At 53.3% G+C, this 16,664-nt stretch overlaps 1 protein-coding gene across 10 annotated transcripts; it reads left to right on the forward strand.

The window, feature by feature from the left end:
• The first annotated feature begins 3,628 nt into the window (after nt 1-3,628).
• Nucleotides 3,629-14,999, forward strand: Ptpn7 (protein tyrosine phosphatase non-receptor type 7). 10 transcript variants are annotated; one of them, XM_027945596.2, is made up of 11 exons: nt 3,630-3,722; nt 4,732-4,913; nt 5,407-5,590; nt 5,855-5,939; nt 7,338-7,414; nt 8,780-8,917; nt 9,277-9,387; nt 10,075-10,232; nt 12,336-12,449; nt 13,325-13,443; nt 14,783-14,999. In XM_027945596.2, the coding sequence occupies exons 2-10, from the start codon at nt 4,789-4,791 to the stop codon at nt 13,416-13,418; spliced, it is 1,086 nt and encodes a 361-aa protein (XP_027801397.1). In that variant the 5' UTR covers nt 3,630-3,722; nt 4,732-4,788; the 3' UTR covers nt 13,419-13,443; nt 14,783-14,999. The 10 variants fall into 10 exon arrangements, with proteins under 10 accessions (XP_027801401.1, XP_027801397.1, XP_027801398.1 ...); XM_027945597.2 differs by lacking the exon at nt 14,783-14,999 and adding an exon at nt 13,889-13,973; XM_027945593.2 differs by lacking the exon at nt 13,325-13,443 and having other exon boundaries at nt 13,889-14,999.
• Nucleotides 15,000-16,664: the final 1,665 nt, after the last annotated feature.

Consider the following 16,664-nt stretch of genomic DNA (forward strand, 5'->3'; position numbering starts at 1 on the left):
CCTAGGTGCAGCTGTGGAGAGACAGCAGGGGCTGGGGGCCTGGGCAGGGGTGTGCCCCAACAGTGTGTGTTCAAGTGTGCACAGGTGTATCAGGAGGGAGCTCACGCCTGTCTGAATGGACACACGAGGGGGTGTCCAGAAACAACACCCAGGGGGAGGCCGACAGGAGAGCCCCTGGGAGGAAAGGGCCACGCTGTAGAGCAGATGTCCATTTCTCTGACTCTGAGCTTGGAGACAGGGAGGGACTTTCCTCTGCCCTAACGTTCTCCTGCCAGGGTCCCAGCGACAGGAGAGGAATTGGGGTCTTTCCTGGAACTCCCAGCAGGCTGGCCCTGGTTTCCTCCATGCTGAGCTCATCCTCTCAGCCAGGGCTGAAGGGTATGGAAAAGTCCCCTGTACCAGCAGGGCACTCAAATGGTAGCAGGAGGGAAACGGGGTTGGAGTGGGCGATGGCATTTGAGGTGGCTGGCACAGAGGGGCAGCCTGGGACATGCCCTGTGGGCCTCCCTGGAGGCTAGCCCAGGGGGCCGCCCAGCACTCCTCTGCCCCACTCACCGTGTGTCTGGTGTATCCCTGCCTCCTGCTCCAAGACCTCGGTGTCTGTCTCCCCAACGCCCCAGGACAAGCCTGGGCCCGCCGAGTCAGGGCAGAACAAGTCGGCTTCCTCAGGAAGAGCCACCTAGGATCTAAGGGCTTGTCCAGAGAGGAGCTAGTAGGGCAGCTAAGGAGAGGAACAGGACAGGTGTGAGGCCCAGCAGTCCTGGCCCCCAGCAGCTGACCCTTCCCCAAGATGCCCCCTTGGATTTTATAGAACAGGGGTTTCTGGGAGTTGCTGGTGTATCCCGTCCCCCAGGGGCTCTCACACTGAGCATGGGAGTCACGGTTCACAGCCCCAGGAATCAGGAGTGACTGGAGGAGACAGACTGGAGAGCCAAGTGGTAACTGTGTGTGCAGCCAGACGGACCACAAGTCTCAGATGGGACGAGACACGTGTCCTCGCCCTGCATCAGCCCCTCCCCAGCCTGGCCCGAGAGCCTGGCCAGTTCCTCCCTGTCCTCTCTGGCTGCTATGAGCGACTCCCTGCAGAGCCTCCCTGAGCTGCGCTGACACCTTCTCCCTGGAGGATGTAAGGCTGGTGAGGGGCAAGGCGTAGCCTCCATGGCCTCCCCCCACACAGCTCTCCCCCACCCAGTGTGGCTCCCTGGCCCACTTCCCTCACCAGCTTCTCTTGCTTCTGCTGACTCCTGAGCTCTCCTGTGAACAAAAGCACTTCACAGGTCTCCCTTCATCTGCCCACATGGGGTTATTATCCCTATTATCATCCCCCTGGGAAGGGAGGAAGCTGAGGAGGAGTCGGAGACACAGGGAGCCTTCGTAACTTGCCCAAGGTCACACAGCACTGGGCCCTAGTTTACTCATGACATGCAGGTCTTCCGGCTCCCAGCTATTAGTATACACATTCTCCGGGGCAGAAGGTAGCTGGAAACTCAATCCCAACCCAGGAAAACAAATAAGAAATTTCAGTGATGAAATTTGGAAAGCCACCCGGGAGAGCTCCACCCCAGGCATGGGAAGGTCTGCAGTGAAGAGACAGTCACTTTAGGAGCCTCAAGATGGGGCAAAGCTCACACCAGGGGGCGGGGGGGCGCAGAGGGTGGACTAGGCTCCCAGGCCAGGCTGGGGAGGGGCTGGGGCAGCATCTTGTCCATCAGAGGCCTGTGGTTGGGTCTCGAGCCACATGCTCCATGGATGTCCAGGCGTTTCTAAGCAAAGGAAGAGAGAGGGAGTGGGTAGGAGGCCAGAAGTGATTCTCCCCTCCACCTCCCAAAGGAAACTGGGAGGGCCCCGGGGTCTTGCTCAATGTCCAGCACTACACCCACCCCTTGTATCAACCCCCTTCCTCATCTCCAGACTCCTGGCTTCCTTGAACCACTTGGACCTCTGCCGGCCCTAGCCTCTGAGGGGTCAGGGATGTGCTCAGAGCCAACAGGGCTCAGGCATGGAAACCCGGGGGCACTGGGCAAGCCAGTGGAGGGGAGACTTGGCCCACTTCCTCCTCCCCCACCCCTGTGGTATCCTAGCTTCCTGTTCTTGATCATAATCAACAGTCGGCCCAGAGCGGGGGCCCTCTTTCCAATCCCCTCCTGCCCCCTCCTTTACTCCAGGGCCCACACCACTGACCAGAAGAAACACTGACCCACATGGGGAGGTCAAGGCAGAGGCCAGCCTCAGATCATTGCCCACAGCGACCTAGGGATTCCCAGGCTCCTGCTCCTGCCACCTCACGCTGGCCCTGCAGCCAAATACTTCCCAGCTCCACCTAGCCCCCTTCCTTGGGCGACCCCCCCCCCACATTCTTAGAGGAACACCAACTACAGGGAAGATGGACCCAGGATCAGTTAGCCAAGGAGAGGCTCAGAAAAGAGTCTTCACCTCCCAAGGGCAAAGGAAGGTAGCAGGAGGCCTCCTGAGCCCAAAGGGTCACTCTTGTTCTTCACCTCAAACGTTCTCCTGTGAGGGTCAGCTGAAGCCCCCTGCCGCCCCCTGTGTGCCCTCCCCTGTGCCTATTGTACATCATGTCTTCTTTGCTGTCACCGTTTGACAGCTGAATCAGAGAAGTGGGAGGAAGAGAGGGAATGCGGAGGGAGCGTGCTGGGGCCAGGAAGGATGTTGGGAATGTTACAAGGTCTAAGGAGACGCAGCAGCATGAACCGCGGGGCGGCTGGGCTGCAGGCCTCCAGGGGCCAGCCAGAGGAGCCAGGCAGGGGCGGAGGGCCCTGGCATCTTGGATTTGGGGGCTGCTCCCCAAGCCCCAGGCACACAGGTGCCCCAGTAGTGAAGAGGACATGGGAGTCCCCTGGCAGGAGGGCCAGAGCCTGTCGATGATTCGTAAGTCTTCTGAAAGGATGTCAGGTTCTGGGAGGAGGCCCAGAGGGGGCAGGGGACCTAGGGGAAGCCCCAGACTCTCCTCCAACTCAGCTCTACGGTCCACTCCCCGGGTGGCTGGCCTATGTGCAGGCCAAGGGAGCGGAGAGCTGGGCAGGGCTCAGAGCCTGAGGAAGCCCTTCTGGCCCAGCCAGGGGCCCTCCTTTCCCACATGCAGCAAGGACTCCTGCCCCCTGCTTCCCACCCCAGGTCTGTGCCACATCTGCTCTAGGAAGCTGCAGCCTGTTCTTGGCCATGAGGTTCCAAGGCATGAAACAGCAAGGGCTTCCAGGGAGAGGGCCCCTGGGCAGAGGCACAGGAGTGGAAATAAGCCTCTGGCATGGTCAGGTGGACGAGGAGCCACCTGGGGTTCTTTGTGAGATGGCATGGAGCAAGGGGCCAGCTGAGCTCTGCCCAGAAAGCAGACAGAAATGGGACGTGACAAGGACCCACAGGAGCAGTGTGGCAGGAGGGAAGAGGGTTTAGAAGCCAGAGGAACCTGGTGCTCAAGGAAGGCCCAGCCCCTCACCTGTTCCCGGGAACAGGACCTTGGCCCCTGGCAAAGGTGCCAAGACATCGCACGAAGCCTCTAGGGGCACAGGCAGGAGGCACCGACCCCTGGTGGCAGCTGCACAGGCGCGGGAGGGCGGCACGAGCAAGCCGGGGTGTGCGTGGGTGGAAGCGAGGAGGGGCCGAGGGAGGAAACTGGCTTCCTGAATCCTTCTCAGTCCTCAAAGACAGACCGACAGACAGATAGACAGCTGGCAAGAGGCAGCCTGGGGAACACAGCTGCTTCAGTAAGTACCTGAAGCAGGGAGCAGGAGTGCTGTGCCCCAGGGTGGGGACAGCCCGGGGAAGGGGGTATGTGGGAGGGCGAGTGGGCCCTCGGTGCCGGCTGGGGAGTGGGTGTCCATACACCTGATGTCCCTGAAGCCAGGAGGGCAGGGAAGCCACAGGGAGCGCAGAGAACTGAGTGAAAGAGCCCCCCTGCTGCAGGAGAAGCCCTCTCCACCACCCGCACCTGCAAGGGCCCACGCTGTCCCCTCACCTCCATCCCTGTGGGCTTAGCAACTTAGACCCTGCTGTCTCAGCACCTGAGACCCTGGCTCTGAGAGATGGGGACTGCCCCCAGAAGAGGTGGCTTCATCACCTCCATGCCCCCACTCATGCCCCTAGCTGTCGCCTCACCATGCACTGTCGCTCAAGGGCTTGGTGAGGCCATTTCCTGTGACGGTTACAGAGGCGGGAGATGGGGGAAGGGCAGGAGGAGGAAGGAAACACCCCCAGGCTAACCTCCCTGGACGGGGACCCCAGAAGCCAGAAATTATCTTGGGAGTGGACCTACCAGCGGTTCCGAGAGGACCATGTGAGGGGCCAGCAGCCCGGTGGGTCTGGGTCTCCAACGGCCTCCAACACTGCCAGAGGCGTGCGCTTTCTCATTCAGGAGCAGTCCCACTGGTTAGAGTCAGGGGTGGCTTCTGAGAGCTTTGTCCCTTCCTTCTGTGTGGTTCCCACCATTGACCTTTCTCCCTGGCCTCCTCTCACCGGGACCCCAGCTTAGAGCCCTGTGCGCTTTGGTCTCCCTCCTTCTTCTCCCTCTGGATTCTTTCCTATCTTCATCCAGGACTCCACCCTTTATCTTTTCCTTACTCCAACCTCAGTCAGACTGTGGCCTGTGCCCTGGATCCCACCAAAGAGATCCTGTCCTCGGGCTGAAAATGAGGCCACCTCTTGAGGAACAGGGTTTGGGAGCCTCCTTCTGGCCAGACAGGCTGAGGCCAGCAGCTGCAGGGCCTTGTCTTCCAGGCAGACGTCATGGCCATGGCCGAGTGAGCCTCCCTTGGGCCAGTGCCCCACCCCAGCATGGTCCAGGCCCGTGGGGGGCGCTCCAGAGCACTGCGGCCGACCTCATCTTTAGGGGCAGCCAAGATGACCCAACCTCCACCTGCCAAAGCACCAGCCAAGAAGCATGTGCGGCTACAGGAGAGGTGAGATCTTCCCTGTGGAGAGGGTCTTCCCAGCCCTGGGCCCCGGCTCGCTTCTCCCCCCCCCTCCATCTGCCCCTCCAGTTCTGGTAGCTGAGTCCAGAGACCCTCTACTTTGGACTCCAATCTGGAAAGAAAACCCGATCATACTAATTTGCATATCCTTTGCATGTTCTTTGTGTTTCTGGGGCACAGAGTTTCATGTCAACCCTGAGCCTGCACCTTGAATCCTAGGTTTGGCTGGCTGTCCCTGGGGAGAGGTTGCGTGTAGGTGTGAGCCTGGGGGCCAGGTTGAGAAGGAGAAGAGGTGGCAGCGGGGAAGAGCAGTTGTTTCCGTGTTCCCTTATCTGGCTGACAAAGGGACAAAAGCATGCAGCAGGGCCCTGAACCCTCGAATGCACTAGGCCTCTGGAGCACTGACGAGGAGCCGCCTCCTCAAATGTACCCTATACAATAATAACTGTAACATAAACGGTTTTTATTGGGTGCTCGTTAGGCGGGGCTCCAATGTGGCTCTGATGCTGGATGTGCGCTCCCTGGGCACCGTGGAGCCCATCTGCTCCGTGAACACACCCCGGGAGGTCACCCTACACTTTCTGCGCACAGCTGGACACCCCCTGACCTGCTGGGCCCTGCAGCACCAGCCACCCAGCCCCAAGCAACTGGAGGAGGAATTCTTGGTAAGAACTTGGGGTCCCTTCTGCATCAGTCTGTCCTCTGTATTAGAGGTGCTCAGCTGGCCTCAGTCCGTCATGGACACCCTGGGCACTCTTTGCACCCTGGGGGCTCAGGAAAGGAGGTTGCCCCCATGTCTCCTCTTTTACTTTCCACCCTAGCCTGCTAAGAAGGGATGGCCAGGGTCCAGCACTAGTAGGAAAGGGAGGAAGGGGAGAAAAGCATGCTGGGAAAGGGAGCAGCTGTTCACTCATTTCTTCCCCTGCCAGAAGATCCCCTCAAACTTCGTCAACCCCGAAGACCTGGATATCCCTGGTCATGCCTCCAAGGACCGGTACAAGACCATCTTGCCAAGTAAGAGCGGCAGTGGGGATGGAGGGAGGTAGGCACTCTGCCCAGGACTGGCAAGCTTCAGAAGGCAAGATGCACAGCCTGGGTGAAGGAAGGACAAGAGAACTTGGAAATATTCTTTCCCTGATGAGGGAAAGAAGGGGCAATAATCGCAGCAGCAGCGATGATAAAATTTGCAAATGCCTACTGTGGGCCAGGTACTGCCCTCCACCCTTTTGGTTCATTCATTTCTCCCAGTGTCCCTGTGAAGCTGGCATGATGGTATTAGTATGCCCATTTTGCAAATGAGGAAACCGAGGGACAGAGGATTACATAGCTTGCCCAAGGTCACACAGCTCCCTGTACCAAAACTTCCTCATCTTCCTCCCATGTAGGGAGGCTTCACAGCAGCAGAGGTTTCTGGGAGGATACCCCAAGACACAGAGGGCTTTGAGAAACACACATGGAGGCAGGACAGAGAGATTGCTGGGCAGGTTGGGATGGGGGACGCTGGGCTGACAAACCAGGGCTAGCACCTCCTGCTCTGCAGAGGCCTCTGAGCCTCTCCCCCCCCCCACCCCCGCCCTGAGAGCAGCCCCATCAGGCTGCCCCCTGCAGTGACTCCACACTGGGGTTACCTCCTGCTGGTACTCCCTTCCTCCTCCTGCGCCTCTGCCAGCTGAGATGGGTTCAGAGGCTGGGAGTGCTCCGCCAAGTGGAGAGGATGTGAGTTTAGTCCTTTCCTAATTCTGACCAGCCCTGCAGCCACCAGAGAGGGGACAGTCCCCTTGCCTGAGATTTCCCTGGCCTCTGGGCCTCCTCTGTTCATAGCCAGGCTGGCTCTGGAGGGGAGTATCCCCTCTCCTTTCCTCATAGGCCTGCTTCTTTATCCTCGTTTGGATTTGATTTGGAGAAATCCCATCCCCTAGAGGAGAAACCACAGGATCTAGTAGCTGAATGAAATCTGAGTCCGAGTCCCACTTAACCACCAAGTGATCTTGGGCAAGTCACTCCTCTGGACCCCATATCCATCACTGAAAAGACACTCTTTCTCTACAGCACTTCTTTTTCCAATTTTACTGGTATTTTCCTGTTCTGCACCCTCACTGATCTCAAGAGTAGATCGTTACAAGAACTTCCTGTGTGATCTTTGCAGCTCCGTGCCCTTTCCTCTCTAGTCTATCCCACACAGTACCACTCAGTTAGCCTTCCCAAGTTATGGCTGGAAATTGATATCAATCTCCCGCTCAAAATTATTCTGTGGTTGCCTATTATCTACATATAAAATAATCCAGTGGGCATTGGGCTACTTGCTATATATAAAGGACTGTGACAGTCACAAGTCTTTTCTCTGAGTCAGTTAGAGTCTGTATTAGTTGGTCACCTTTTGACCTCTGACCGCCACTGATTTTTACTTCCTAGATCCTCAGAGCCGTGTCTGTCTCGGTCGGGTGCAGAGCCAGGAGGATGGAGATTACATCAATGCCAACTACATCCGAGTGAGTAGCCGGGCTGCAGTACCGGCGCAACGGTAGTGTGATGGGATTGTGTTTGAAGATGTCAGATGGTATCTCCCAGCTGTGGCTGGTAGGTCAGGGGCGTTGATGTCCCTGTCTGCTCTGACTCATTGCTGTCACAGCCCTGCCAGGCTGGATGGACACTAAACAGACCCAAAGTCACCAACCTAGAAAACATGCTAAAATTTTTCTGAAAAGAAGAGATGCCAAATTTCCTTAAACCACCTTATCACCCTGTGTATGTCAAGTCTCTAAACCTGGCAGGAAAATGAACATTGCTGAACCTAGCCATTAGCTTCTTAAAGGCTAATGACTCCTGAAATCTTCATGGGAGAGACCAACACAAATAGTAACACCCCACCCACCCACCCACCCCCACCAACCGCCCAGGCTCCCCCCAGATATTCATGGGAGAGGCCAATGCAAATACGGAAGAACCCCCACCCATGTGCTTTTCCCAAACATCCCCTCCTTTGTGGAAATGGTTGGATTAATGTCCAAGTAATAGGAACCTAAAAGCAAGGTGGGCTCTCTACCCCAACTTCTCACCTCTGTCCACCCTAAGTAGAAATAGAAGCAGCCCCCTCTAGTGGCCAACATGGGTATGACAGCAGTTGAGGCTGCAGGCCGAATAGCTGTTGTCAGAAAAGCAGTGCAGACCCAAGGTCTTCCACTAGTCAGGCAAAACTAGCAGAACAGTGGGCTGGATTTCACCATCACCTTGAGGAACAGGAAACTGAGGATCCTGAAGGGGACAGAGACAGGCCTGAGAGAGGGTGCTACATTTCACTGCTAAATATATAAGAGTGACATATAAAAGTGAAACATTAATTCACAATCAATGAACAATTTTGGTATTTTGTGCTAGAAGAAAGCAGCAAGGGAGGAAGGGAACAAACTTTTATATAGCACCCATTATATGCCAGACTCTTAGTATATTGTATTAACTTTAATCCACACTACATTCCTGCAAGAGAGATATCAGTATGCCCAGTTTACAGATAGGAAGCTGGGACTTACAGAAGCTAGGTAACTTGCTTATAATAGCATAACTAGGAAACATCAGAACAGGGATTTGAACTCACATGTTCCTCACTCCAGAACCCATGTCCTGGGCTGGGGATGTGGCTCAGTGGTAGAGCACTTGTCTGGCCTGTACCAGGCCCTGGGTTCAATTAAAAAACAACAACAAAAAGACCTTGTCCTTTCCACCCTGTGGCTTCTGAGAGTGTGTGTGCTTGTACACGTGCGTGTGTTCACTGGCTTCAGCCTGATCCAGCACCTGCAGAGCCTGGGCTTTCCCTGGCACTCGGATCTCACTGCCTCCCTGTGCTCCCACCTCCCCAGGGCTACGATGGGCAGGAGAAGGTCTATATCGCGACCCAGGGTCCCATGCCCAACACCGTGTCAGACTTCTGGGAGATGGTGTGGCAAGAAGAAGTGTGCCTTATTGTCATGCTCACTCAGCTCCGAGAGGGCAAGGAGGTAGGCGGCAGAGCCACAGTCCTTGGTGAACCCCCAAAAGGGCTACATCCTGCCCCAACACACTCACACACCCCCATGCAGGCAGCTTGGCACCACAGGCTCCCTGGGAGCTAAGAACACTGACAGGCAACCCTGGCTCTTGTCTGAGCTATTCTCCAGGTAGCGGGGTCTTGGCCAAAATATGAGATGGGACGAATACTTGGCCTGCAGGGTCAAACTCAGGAGAGCCAAGTCCCAGTTGCTGACCTCCCCAGAGGAGATGGGATATGCAGGGTGATACCAGCCCCCTCAGAGCTTCCCCAACCCCTGCTGCAGCTGATAGACACCCCCCTTCTGACTCCTAGCTCCCTCCCTTCTAGAAATGTGTCCACTACTGGCCCACAAAAGAGGAAACCTATGGACCCTTCCAGATACGCATCCAGGATACCAAAGAATGCCCAGAATACACTGTGCGGCAGCTCACCATCCAGGTACCACCCCAGGGAAGTTGGACCACCCCCAGCATCTCTGGGCCTCAGGCCCAACCTTTGCTGGGAGCCAAGCTTGCTCATCCAAATCTTGAGCCCACATCTAAAAGAGGCGTTTGATCCACAGAAGAGAGACTTGGGCACTGACCTCAGGGAGCCCCTAGTCTAATAGCACAGAGGGAACAAATCATATAGGAATGGACAGGAAGCCACTCTACCCCTGCTGAGTGGTCCAGCAAGGAGAGGAAGGATCCAGAGTGCGCTGAAGGAATGAGAGGAGGTTGGAAGAGATGTGTAACAGTCCACGTGAAAGTGCTTTAGAAAGGTTTTCTATGATTGCATAGTGTTTTCCATTTTTCAAAACATTTCTTTGTTGATTCATTATTTTCCAAGCATCCCAGGAAGTAAACCAATATATCACCGTTCCCACTTTTTAGGCAAAGAAAACGGGGTTATGTGCTAGTCAGAGGCAGAGTCAAGCCTTGAACGTGGGTCTTTCCCTGTCCCAGGATGATGCTCCTTCACTGGGTTTAGCGTGGCGGGATGATGAGCTGGAAGAGTCAGCCCTGCCCGCTCTGAGCTGACGACTCCCCCACAGGGTTATTGTAGCCCCTGCCCTCCTCTAACGCCACAGAAGGTGGGCAGTGCCCCTCTCCCAGCCCCCGTCCTTACGCCTTGTCTCTATCCCAGCACCAGGAGGAACGCCGTTCAGTTAAACACATCCTCTTCTCAGCCTGGCCTGACCACCAGACGCCGGAATCAGCCGGGCCCCTGCTGCGCCTGGTGGCTGAGGTGGAGGACAGCCCAGAGACAGCTGCCAACACCGGGCCCATCGTGGTCCACTGCAGGTGGGGGACCGCTGCTTCCACCGTGGACTGGATCCCATGCTCCCCTCCCTCCCACTGGGTCTGGGAAGGGGGTCGGAGCAGAAGAGCATCAGGCAGGCCTAGTTCTTACTTGGACAGGAATCTGTGTCATTCAGCAAGTGTTCTGCTCTTACTACCTCCTTCCCGCAGAACCCAGACATCTCTGCACACCCAGGCACAATGCAGAGAGGCGTCAGAATATCGGGAAGCTCCTAGTTGGCTATTAAAAGGAAACATGTACAATCCCTGCTGTTAGGGGATCATTCAACATGTATTTATAGAAAACCTCTTATTGTCAGGCACAATGTTAGACTCTAAGTAGGTAACAGTAACCGAAATAGTTTGGATTCTTCCCTAACAGTTTTAGGGCCTGGTGGGAATGATGGCAGATTAAACAACTAAACACAACACGATGCTGTGAGAGCTCTGATGGGCAGTGCAGAGTCAGGTTGCCTAACTCAGACTTTAACCAGAGGTTTTCCAAGAAGAAGGACAGCTAAGCTACCCTAGGACCTGTAAGGGAAATGATCAAGTGAGAAGGGACAGGGGAAGCATTCCAAGCAGACGGAACAGCACACGCAAAGGCCGAGAGAAGAAATTTAAAACTTGGTCCATTACTGGCTGCAGGGTGGGAGGGTGAGAGGGTGGGCCATTACGTGTGGGAATAATGATGGGAGATGATTCCAGAAGGCAAGTGAAGGCCACGTGAAGAGCAGCCTTAGAGGGCTGACTAAAACACTTGGGTTTATTTTATTGTTTATTTATTTAGGTGCCAAGGATAGAACCCAAGACCTTGGATTTGTCATTTTATTTCTTTGAGGCTTTTTGGTTCTGTTTGTTTGGGTACTGGGGATTGAATCCAACGCCTTCCACATGCTGGCCAGTGCTCTGCCACCAAGCTACATCACCAGCCCTTTCTATTTTATTTTTGAGGCATGGTCTTCTAAGGGTCTTGCTAAGCTGCCCAGGCTGGCCTCACATTTGTGATATTCCTGCCTCAGTCTTCCAAACTTGCTGAGGTTCCAGGCATGCACCACCCAGCCTGGCTCAGATTTGCTATTTTAAAAGGATTCTTTGGCTACAGAATGAAAGTAGGAGTGGGTGGGGGGTGACACAGGGGACAGATAAAGCAAGGAGACCACTGGGGAGTGGACATCCGAAATAAAACAACATCCAGGCAAAAAAGTATAAATTAGAGGGGCCTCCTGGGCTCACCCACAGGTGACCCCTGGATATAGGTGCTGGGTGTCATTAGTGGTTTCTATCAGGGGTCATGCAAGAGTTGTTCAAGAAGGAAGGAGAGGGTTTTGAAATAAAGGGCAAGATAGCGCACAGCAGAGAGAAGAGGACTGTGGATGGAATGGAGGGAGGCGTAGAGGGAGCAGGCCTAGGGAGCTGTGGAGGCTGAGTATAAACTGGGAGGAAGTCATATTCAGATAAGGAGGGCCTGAGGGGGCAGCCAGCCCACAGTGGGGCACCGTCAGTTGGAAACTGTTGTAGATTGTTATGCAGAAAAGAGATCATTGCAATGTCCACAGGAACCGGAAGGTGACCTGGACTAGGCCTGGAGTGAGGCTGAGGAGCAGTGCAGGCTCAGGGCTGGGGCATGGTTCAGTGGTAGAGCGCATGCTTAGCATGCAGGAGACGTTGGGTTCATCTCCCCCAATGCAAAGAGAGGCAAACTCCTCCAGAGGTGCTGGAAGCTGGGGTATAGCGTTCCATCCTCAGAATCCTGCCCCACAAATACAGCACCTTCAGGTCATTTTTTTTTGTTTGGAACCAGGGATTGAACCCAGGGACACTCAACCACTGAGCCACATCCCCAGCCCTTTTTAATATTTTATTTAGAGACAGGATCTCACTGAGTTGCTTAGGGCCTTGCTAAGTTGCTGAGGCTGGCTTTGAACTTGCAATCCTCCTGCCTCAGCCTCCAGAGTCACTGGGAATACAGTCATGCACCACCACACCCAGCAGGTCCCATTTTTGTCCATAGATTTGGGACCCGGCTCCCACATTTCCTGTTCACCTTACTCCCTTGCTTCTTCCCTCCTGTGACCTCCCCGTCTTCTCTCTGGTTATATCCAGTGCAGGGATTGGCCGGACAGGCTGCTTCATAGCCACCCGAATTGGCTGCCAACAGCTGAAGGCCCGAGGGGAAGTGGACATTCTGGGCATTGTGTGCCAACTGCGGCTAGACAGGTGGGTGCATGATAAACAAGACTAGTCATGCTAATGAGTGGCCAGGGCCCTTGGGCATCAGCACCACTAGACAATCACCATCAAGCACTCTTTCAAGAAAGGAAAGGATCCCTTTGGCTTAAGAGCTGTTTATTTTGCAGCTAACATCCAGGAATGAATCTCTATTTGGAATTTTAGCTTGGGGCCTGGAATTAAATATGCCACCCTATGGACTTCCCAGGACCCTTCAATTTCTCGTGCATTCCCCAGCCTCTTCCAAATGCCTATTTGGGAGAGCTTGAAAAAAAAAAAAAAAAGATACAGTTGATTCTAGATATGAGGTGGCCATGGGCAAGTCCCGATGCTTACTGGATTTAGAGATTGAGAAGCAGTGTCCAAATTCCCACTTGCATCTTACTGAGCTGTCTCTAAATTTCTCTGGGCCCATTCCTTCATCCTCAGAGTGCTATTGAAAGGAATAGGTTAATTTATATGAAAATTTATATGAATTTATATGAAAGTATTTTGGAAAGCGGGAACTGCTATACAAATGCACAGAATTACTATTTTTACTTTTAGGATTATTAGAAAGGAAAACTTGTGGCTCAGGGATATTCCTGACCCAACCTGAGGAAATCAGAAGTTTGGTTTTGCTCAGGAGCTAAATGGATCAGAGAAGACCAAGTGTCAATGTAGGGTACTTCCCCCTTAGTACCCAGCCTCCCTCTCTTGAGGGGAAGCTTGAGGGGCCTCAAGGAGGAATAGAAAGTAGTAAAATTAACACAGCGGGAGGGAGAAAGACAGGACTTTCCCAGTAAGACCAGGGAGATGTTTGACCCCAGCCATTCAGCAGGCTCCTTGTCCCTCCTTCGATCATGGTCTGTTTCTTCCTGCAGAGGAGGAATGATCCAGACTGCGGAGCAATACCAGTTCCTGCACCACACTTTGGCCCTATATGCAGCCCAGCTGCCCCAGGAACCCAGCCCCTGACCCCTGCCACCCTCCACCAGCCCAGGTGCCAACCGCCCTTCAGGCCTGGGTTTGGGGAAGTGGGCTGTGGGATCTGGGGTACCCCCTGCATGACAGTGGGAAGGGATGCCCCATTAGTGAGCACTTAGGGTTCCAGGAAGCTGAATCAGCAAGAATGGGAGGCCAGGCTTCAGGTGTCCCCACTGGCCCCTCCTCTGCCTCCCCTAGTGGCCCCAGATGGGTAATAGAGGAGCCTTCAAATCTCTGACCTTAAAGATAGGAGCTGGCACAGACTGAGACACAAGCCCAGGTGTGTTGTTCTTCCCGAAAATGCTCTTTGTGAGCATTCAATCTTCTCATTTATGTCATGGACATAAAGTGCTCTGCTGTCATAAGGGAAGCAATCAGAGAAGTTCCCAGCTGCTGTTCCAGTGGTCTCTCCTTTTCCTGGGGCTGGCAAGAGGGTGATTCCAAGATAATCCTCCACCCAGGCCCTGCCTAAGCACTGGCAAGATGAAGAGCTGGGAAAAGTCTGGTTCTGACCTCAGTCAGATTCTCAGCATCCTGGCAGGCTCCCTGCTCCACCCTATGCATCAGTGAGTGCTGGATGACCCACTCGAAGGTGAACAAAGACCCAGGTGATTCCTGTTTCCATGCATGTATCCTGAGAGGAGGCTACAGCGATGATCAGGCATGTCAGTTGAAACCTCTGAAAGAGAGAATATGTGGGGACAAATCAGAGGCCAAGAAGGCTGCCCCTACCTACATAACTGCCTGCCACTTACCCATCTACTTTCTGTGGAGCCCCAACACTCTCTGCTTTGCTCTATGACCTCAGAAGATACCCTGGGTGCCCAGGAAGCACCAAAGAAAGAGGAGACAGGAGGAGACAAAGAACTCCATCTGATTCAAAAACCCCCACCCCCACCATATACTCCATGCCCTGCATTTGCAGAGTACATCTGGAGAGCTTGGCTGTTTCCAGAACATTCTGAGTTCCAACCACCCCGTACAGACAGACGGGCTCACACTGAATTGCAACCCCTCATATCTACCCCAGAGAACTAATCACCATTCATCTCAACACGATTTCCAGGGCAACCCAGATTTATCTCAGGGCTCAACTACAAAATCTCAGGAAGGTACCCAAACCCTGAGCCTTTCTTGACTCTGAGGATGATGGTAGTAAAACACCATTCTCCGTGAAAACCCCAAGGAGCTGGTCCCAGAAAGCAGCTGGGCTCCCCTCTCATGATGTCTCTTTTAAAGGACATGTAGTGCTGCTGTTGAGGTTCATTTTCTTCATGCTTCTGCTTGGCCTTATGGAGAAGTCCCTTCATTCTTCATAGGCCTGAAGTGGGCTCACCTATACCTCCACCTTCCAGAGCCCTGTGAGAGGCACCACCATCTGTGCCACCCAAGCGAGGTGGAGGGCTCTCAAGTGCCTGATCCTGCCCTGAGCTCAGACCCAGTCTGGAGGAAAGCAATGGCATAGCACCCAAGGGCACCCTTCTGCACTGTGAGTAACCTTGCTCCAGATCTCAGAGGGTACCAGCTCTGGAGAAGTAACCAAGTGGAAAAAATAAAGACTTGTTGGATGACTGACTGATTCCTTCTTTCCATCTTCTCAAGCCTCTGGGGCTCTTTATAGCAATACAGTTTACTCCACAGACCAGTTACAGGCTGCAGCAATCTTTACCCCTGGGATGTTCATTTTTCTAGCCCTTCCAAGGATAGGAAACAAAGTGCAACTGTAAATCAATTTAGGAAATGAGACCTAGGTATGCTATCTTAGCCTGACCAGGCTGCTATAGCAAAATAGCTCAAACTGGGTGGTTATTTAAACAACAGAAACTGGGGCTGAGGGGCTGGGGTTGTGGCTCAGCAGTTGTGTGCTTGCCTAGTATGTGCGAGGCGCTGGGTTCGATCCTCAGCACTGCATAAAAAGAAATAAATAAAATAAAGGTATTTTGTCCAACTACAACTAAAAAAAAAATTAAAAAGAAAGAAAGAAACTGGGGCTGAGGATGTAGCTCAGTGGTAGGTTGCTTGCTAGCACATACAAGGCCTTGTAGTCAATCCCAGCACCACACAAGCACAAACACAAACACAAATTCAAGAAATTTGTTTCTCAATGTTCTGAATAATAGGAAGTCCAAGATCAATGTGCTTATAGATTCAGTTTTTGGTTAGGACCCACATTCTGGCTCATAAGCAGAGCCTTCTGTTTCCTTGCCTGGTGGAAGGGGCATAGGCTCTGGGCTAGACTGCACGTGTTTGTTCTCTCTCTCTCTCTCTCTCTCTCTCTCTCTCTCTCTCTCTCTCTCTCTCTCCTCTCTCTCCTCCCTCTCTCTCTCTCCTCTTTTATAAGGACACTAATCCTATCTAGTAGGGCTCCACCTCATGACTTAATCCCAGGCCCCACCTCCTAATACCATCACTTGGGAGATTAGGATTTCGACATATTAATTTGGGCGAGACATATTCAGTCATTCAGCATATCAAGTACATTAGGAGCTAAAGGGAGACTTATAAAAGGTACAGACTAGACAGACAGTGCTTAATAAACCAGAATGTTATACTGGTCTAAGGTGGGGATTCCTCCACTTTGGCAACTATTTGGTCAGTTGGGGTCATCTAACTCTTGGGTAGGTTTGATGGATATGATTGATGTTGAGAGTTTATTTGCCTTTGATTGAGAGAGTAGACTCCATAGGAGTATTCTTGGAAATCAAATTCAAAGGAGCATCCAACAGAAGCTGGGAACTGCCCTGAAGCTGGGGACTAGTGAGGTCCAGCTGGCTGGGTGAGCAGGCCTGGTGGTTAGTTCCTGCAAGAGAGGAGTGGAGGCGTCTCTGCGGTCCTACACCACCATCAGTTCTGCTCTGGAAGAAAACTTTACTTTTTACCAAAACAGCACATATTTCCCTTTGCCACAGATGTTCCTCACTGGGGATCCCCTGCCAGGATTTTTGTCTGTTTCATTGTCGTCATGATACTAGCAATAATCAGCATTAAGTTCAAACATCTATTTCACTTTGGACCAGAGGCCCTCCTGAACAAGTAGCCTGGGCAAGTTGTGGTTAACAAAACAAGATGGAGTATTAAAAGACCCAAATGTGGCTGTTACTCTCCCCTGGGTACATTTTAGAGGAGGGGACTCAATACCCAGGGATATTGAGAAGCAGGGATTAAGAAACAAAAAGCCTCCATTGCCTCCCTTTCCTAGAGATCTCATCTTTGTGTCCTGGAAAGTGGGCGACACCA

Source organism: Marmota flaviventris, chromosome 12 (genome assembly GCF_047511675.1).
Source record: "Marmota flaviventris isolate mMarFla1 chromosome 12, mMarFla1.hap1, whole genome shotgun sequence".
Taxonomy (NCBI): domain Eukaryota; kingdom Metazoa; phylum Chordata; class Mammalia; order Rodentia; family Sciuridae; genus Marmota; species Marmota flaviventris.